The following is a 6,590-nucleotide window of genomic DNA, read 5'->3' as shown; positions in this document are numbered from 1 at the left end:
GGGGGGGGGGGGGAGTATGGGAAGCTTTAGGATGCAGAGTCTTGGGTTGGCAAAAGTTGGGAATGTGTGTAGGTGGTGAGTTTCTTTGCAAGGCAACATCTTCCAATGAGCTTACACCCATTTTAGAACCACAACAATGTATTTATTCTATATTATTTTTTAGCAAGGGTATATTATATTTTAAGTAGCCACAAATTGAACTTATTCCATTTTTATTTGCTCTAATACTATATATAACACATTTTATATCTATATTAATTACTTGATAAGATAGCTTTTAGTGGCTATTTTATCCTTATTTATCATCTAGAATTCAAAAATCAATGATGACAATATATTAATCACATACACTAGACATTACTATAAATAGTTTTATAAAAATCAGAAATCTGGCCAAAGTTGCCACTTGGCTTTAGGCTTGATTGGCTTGATAGGTAATATTTAATCATCAATCTAAATTTCGAAATGGTTACTTGGAGAGGAATATGGTTTGGATTAGAAATATAAATTAGATTGAGTAAGGGTCACTATGTGTATAATGTCCTCTCATGGAATGCCATTGTCATAATTTAGCTCAAGAATAAAATGTAAAGGATTTGTGGGGTTTGATCAAGTTGAGAGTGATTTATAAAATAAATAAAAGAGGAACTTTAACTAAAGCATGAATATGACAAGCAATGTATAAGTTTTGGGAATGTGTGAACTTTTAAATTTGAGTTTCCCAATAGGTCATCTAATTCAATATTACTCAAACCTAAGGACATTTAATGCCAAAATTTTAGCAACACCTTTTTATTATTATAGATTTTTCTCAATAACTAATTAATCTTCATAATTTTAATCTTATATAGCATTTTAAATTGTTGTATACAAGATTGGATATTTTTAACCATGTAACCCTGGAAAAGAAGGTACACTTTTATTCATGGGCCTTTTCCCTTTATATTTAATCCTTAATGAATTGTCTCTCAAATTGTTCTTTTTGACTATTTATACAATATAGCATCCATAAAGCCATGAATACTGGAAGATAATAAAATATTTATTTCCCATTTTCCTATTAGATGCTTAGAAAAAAGATGTGAATCTCAATCAAATAAGTATTAAAATCACACTAACTTGTCTTATTTCTTTTTGATATTAACTATTTACAGAAATCCTCTTAATGATTTCAGTCTATATAAAGGACCATGAGCTAATCCTAGAAGAAGAATAAGTCCACATATATAGCTCATTTTTGCAATATCTTCTTTAGTACCTTAATATTCTTTTTCATATTTAAAAAATATTAATATAAGGTAATAAAATTATAATAGATAATTTCCTTCTAGAGGATCTTTGAAAAGTATAAGAAAAGTTAAAAACTTTCAATTCTCTCTAGAATAGGTTAACACAAATGCAAGTTATGGTCTTATATCTTAAACTTTCACACAAAGAAAGTGATGTCATAGATACTTCTTATATATATAATTATAAGCCACAAGAAAGTAAAGTTAATAAGGAACCTTTGGACAGATCAACTTCAAAATTTAATTGTGTCAATAAAAAAATATTTTTAATAATGTAAGAATTTTAAAACATAATAGAATATGGACAACAAGCTATATTCCTTGAAAACTTTTAGAACATTCATTAGTACTTCTTTCATAAAGATTGTTAAAACAATTAATCTTTGTTTACAATCATGTTGGAAAGCTTCTTAAAGGAGCAATCAAATGCTACCACCAATAATTCTTGTCAGACTTATCAAACCTTGTGAGTTTTAGAAGGAGATAAAAGTGGTATTAATGGTTGTGTGGTAGTTAACATTCAAAATTCATTGACTTCTAATACTATTTGATTCAATAACACAAGAGTTTATTAAGTCCAAGATTAAACAAAAGTAGTGGAGGCAATTCAACTTAATCTTCAACGTGAATAACTCTCTTGTGTGTTTAATTGCAATTACAATTGATACATTTTATCTATAAAATAAAGAAGTCAACCCTTTAACCTTTGCTCAACAAGTAAGTAACAAGAACTTTTAATGTTACAACTCTTAAATTGTTCATAACAACACACCATGCCAAAACAAAAGCCCAAAACTCTGGATTAATAAAGTAATAGGCTCTAACTCTTCCCATTCTTCCAGATACTCACTTGCAAAATAGCTTCAAACACACTTTCAAAGCCAGAAAGTGTAAAGCTGACATAAGATACAATCACCACACACTTTCCAACCTTGCTGTTTAGCTAGCTTTCCAAATTAGAGAAGCAAGGGAAAACATTCAAGAAAATAATATAAAAAATTAGAATTTTTTTTATATAAAGCATACGTACTTCTTTGATGGCCTTCCAAAAGTATTACATTGACTAATAATCATTATTATAACATTGTTATAATTATTGATTGTGTAAAATCCCGAGGACTCATTACCTTATATAATATTAGTAGAGTGATCAACTAAAGGAGGAACTTGGCTATGGTGACATTGGTTTTGCTCCCCTTCCTCTTGATTCTATTCCACATCAATGCTAGCACTCTTTTAACTGTTAGAATTAAATATAGTTTATATAAATATATGCAAGAATATTAATATTAAATTTGATGACAAATGAATTAGAGAAATTTTAATACCATTAGATTGAGGAATATTCCACCTAGATATTCAAGGTATACACCTTTCAGGTTTTACTAATAATTTGTTGTGTTTTGCATACTCCAATGCTTGGTTTACTTAATAGTAGTGATAATTATTTATTAATCCAATTGATCAATTGGAAATTTATAATAAAAATGTTTATAATTTATAAACAAGCTTACATTAGATAGTAAAATCAACTAAAATACACTAAGTGTTTGGGAAAGTTTATAATTTATATATACAAGACTAATATAAATGAATAATAACCATTAGATGGTAGAATATCCTAGAATATCCAAGTATATTTTAGACCAATTGCTTAAGTAAACAGAAAATATTAATATTAAATATATTAACCATTAGATTAAAGAATATCCTAGAATATGCCTAAATATTTTAAATATATTCTCTAGTTTCTTGGTCTATAATTGGCTTATATAAGTAGTTTTAGATTTACACCTGATTCCTTGATCTTGTAACTAAATCTTCTAGATCACCTTCAAAATCTCGTGAAATCCAGAACACTCTTAGTGTGGAAGCAAAGCAAAGGCGGAGCTAGAGACACGCCAATGCAGCGCTCCATAAGGCTCACACGACCCAGGCATTAAGTCACGTTCTCTGTGATGTACAAAAATTGTCCAGGAAGTTCCCACTCAACTCAGGCTTTCAATCTTTATCAAAACGGAAATCTCGGTACAAGCTTTGATTAAACCCCTATAAACACCATGCCGCTTGCTGATCAATACCAAAACACCCACAAGATAGCGGGCGTTAGAATCGTGGTTGGCTGCACAGCAGGCATGGACAAACCGTAGAAGTTGATATGCATGACGCCAGAAATGGTGTCATTCTCCAGGTTCTGGGCCCTTTATGGATGTTTGGCGCCACGCGTGACATCTTATTCGACCACAAAACTAGGCCATTTTCGCTCTTTGCTGTCGCGCATTTCCTCCCGCTTCCCTCTCTTCGATCGACCACCATGGCGATGGAGAATGGTGCCGCTCAAACGCCAACAGCAGACTTAAAAGCTCTGCCAGGAACAAAGAGGGACGAGCAATGGCAAGGGACCAGTCCTGAGCACGGGAATGCGAAGGCCACCGGCGATTTCCCCGCGGAAGAAGTCATGGTGGATCAAAAGCCGATCGCGAGCGACATGGTGCCAGCTGATCGTCGCCATGGAAACAAAGGCGGGTGGAGAACAGCGCCATACATCTTCAGTAACTATCTTTGTTTTCTCGAGCCCCCCTTTTGTGAATTTCTCGATCCGCACAGGTTGTGGAGCCATGGATTTCCTGGCGTCGCTGGGGATCATGCTCAACATGATGGCTTACCTCCAGCACCGGCTCAAGCTCGACTTGGTGGACGCCGCAAACACCATCACAAACTTCATGGGGATGTGCTCCTACACGCCACTGCTGGGTGCCTTCGTGGCGGACGCCATGATCGGGCGATACGCAACAATCTTGATCGCCTCCACCATCTATGTCGCGGTAAACTCCCTCCTCTTTTTAAACAAAAAAGAAAAAGGATGGTCAAACTTTGATTGTTCTTGGTGTTTCTTACTTCACACCGTTTTGATGCGTGGTTTTCATGATCTTATATACAAGGCCCTGTTCGTGATGGTGATCGAGGCCAAGCTCCCGTCCACCAAGCCTCCGCATTGCAAGAAGCACGACTGCCTCGGCTACCTCTACGCCGCCTTCGTGCTCATCGCCATCGCCGCCGGGGGCGTGAGGCCAAATGCGCCATCTTTCGGGGCGGACCAGTTCGACCAGCATAACCCCGTGGAGCGCAAGCAGCTCTTTAGCTACTTCAACTGGTACTACTTCTTCGTGGTGGCGGCCATGGTCACCAGCACCACCCTGCTCGTCTACATCCAAAACACGTTTGGCTGGGTGTGGGGGTTTGGCATCCCCGCGGTGGGGATGGTGGTGGCGGTGGCGCTCTTCTGGGCCGGCTCCCCGCTCTACAGGAAGATCTCTCCCGCCGGCAGCCCCTTCACCCACCTCGCGCAGGTCGTCGTCGCTGTCTGTCGCAAGTGGCGCGTTGATATTCCCAACGATCCCAGGGAGCTCTTCAACAATGAGGTGCCCAAAACTGGCGCTGGCGGTATCACTCTTCGTCACACAATGCAATACCGGTACGTGAAGTTGACACGAAGAATCATAGTCCCGAGTGATTGATCGAAACTCTGATCGCAGGTTTCTGGACCGAGCAGCCACAATCGTCGACGGAGAGCACCACGGCTCCGAAAAGATCGATCCGTGGAGGCTATGCCCGGTGAGCCATGTAGAGGAGCTCAAATCGCTGCTGCGAATGACGCCCGTGTGGGCGACGGGCATCCCGATCTTCGTGGCATGGTCGCAGCAGAGCACGTTTTGGATCGGGCAGGGCTACGTCATGGATCTCCGCATGGGATCCTCCCCGCACGCTTTCAAGATGCAGCCCGCGACGCTCCCGGTCTTCTCCCTCCTCACCATGATGATCTTCCTCCCCTTCTACGACAAGCTCGTTGTCCCGCTGGCCGCCAAGGTCACGAGGAACCCGCGCGGCATCACCTTCCTCCAGAGGATCGGCGTGGGGATCACCTTCGCCGCCTCGGCGATGCTGGTGGCGGGCGCGGTGGAGGTGAAGCGGCGGCGCCTCGGATTCGCCCACCCCCTCTCGTGCTTCTGGCTGATCCCCCAGTTCTGCCTGCTGGGCCTCTCCGAGGCCTTCGTCACCATCGGCTACCTCGAGTTCTTCTACGATCAATCGCCGCCCAGCATGAGGAGCATGGCGGCGGCGGTGGTGTGGGCGATCATCGGCACTGGCAACTACGTCAGCACCGCCATCGTGGCGCTCATCAAGCGGTCAACGAGGACTCCGACCAACGACCAGGGCTGGCTCTCGTTGACCGGGAACCTCGAGTACTTCTACTGGGTGCTGGCGGGCTGCCTGGCCGTCGATTTCGTGGCTCACCTTCTTGTCTCTACGTTCTACACGTACACAAAGCCGGACTACGCCGATGACGACGATCAAGTTCCCATTGCGATGATTTAGATAGAGAGAAATATATCATACAGTCGTGTGATTACATTGATCTTTAATAGATGACTATACATTTCAAGTTTGCTCCACCTTTTTCAAAACCTTCCCATTTTCCTCGGGCACGTCGTTCCAGCGCTTGTACCTATACCACCTTGCCACCACCAAGTAGACGCCGAGATTGACGGTCAGGATCCCCGCCAGCATCCAGTAGAACAAATCCAGCCGTCCGCGGTTGATGTTATCGGGCACCCAGTTGGTCCTGGCGTGCACGGCGCTCACCATCGCGGTGCTACAATAGTTACCACCGCCAATCACCATCCAAAACACCGCCGTGGCCATGCTTCGCATGCTCTCGGGCGACTGATCGTAGAAGAACTCGATCTGGCCGATGGAGAGGAAGAGCTCCGTCACCCCAATGAGCACGTACTGCGGGAGCAGCCAGAAGATCGAGATGGGGATGGTCCGGTCGGGGGAGTCGAGCAGCCCCGCGGCGGCGGCGGCGCTGCGCCGCTTCACCTCGGTGGCGGCGGCGGCCACCATGACGAGGATGGAGACGACGAGGCCGATGGCCATCCTCTGGAGGGAGGTGAGGCCGCGGGGGTGGCCCGTGATCCGGCGCAGTACTGGGATCCCCAGCTTGTCGTAGACCGGGATGAGGACGAGCAGCGCGAGAGTGGTGAATGCCGTCATCGATCCGGGCGGGATCTCGAAGGAGCTGGAGGCGACGAGGCGGCGGTCCATTGTCCGGCCCTGCTGGACCCAGAAGGTGCCCTGCTGCGCCCACGCCGTGAAGACGAGCACGCCCGTGCATAGGATGGGTAGCAGCCGGAGCAGCAGCTTGAGCTCCTCCACGCTGTGGACGCTGCTCACCTTCCAGGGGTCCACATCGCCGCCGCTGCGCCGCTGGTCATCGTCTGTTACGATCGCAGCTTGTCC

At 43.6% G+C, this 6,590-nt stretch overlaps 2 protein-coding genes across 2 annotated transcripts in view; one reads left to right on the top strand and one right to left on the bottom strand.

The window, feature by feature from the left end:
* LOC9629442 (protein NRT1/ PTR FAMILY 8.2) overlaps positions 1-5,666 on the top strand; it is a 7,194-nt gene extending 1,528 nt beyond the window's left edge. The window contains exons 3-6 of the mRNA XM_002992539.2: positions 3,481-3,811; positions 3,897-4,114; positions 4,232-4,764; positions 4,826-5,666. Coding sequence (XP_002992585.2) covers positions 3,481-3,811; positions 3,897-4,114; positions 4,232-4,764; positions 4,826-5,666 — 1,923 coding nt within the window. The remainder of the gene's footprint in view (positions 1-3,480; positions 3,812-3,896; positions 4,115-4,231; positions 4,765-4,825) is intronic.
* The window catches only part of LOC9629724 (protein NRT1/ PTR FAMILY 3.1), a 2,521-nt gene continuing 1,574 nt past the window's right edge, over positions 5,644-6,590 (bottom strand). Inside the window, exon 4 of the mRNA XM_024666233.1 lies at positions 5,644-6,583. Coding sequence (XP_024522001.1) covers positions 5,730-6,583 — 854 coding nt within the window. The 3' untranslated portion in view covers positions 5,644-5,729. The remainder of the gene's footprint in view (positions 6,584-6,590) is intronic.

This window comes from Selaginella moellendorffii, unplaced genomic scaffold (genome assembly GCF_000143415.4).
Source record: "Selaginella moellendorffii unplaced genomic scaffold, v1.0 SELMOscaffold_137, whole genome shotgun sequence".
NCBI classification, from domain to species: Eukaryota; Viridiplantae; Streptophyta; class Lycopodiopsida; order Selaginellales; family Selaginellaceae; genus Selaginella; species Selaginella moellendorffii.
The sequence above is the reverse complement of the archived record's forward strand: the minus strand, read 5'-3'. Positions and strand labels throughout refer to the sequence as shown.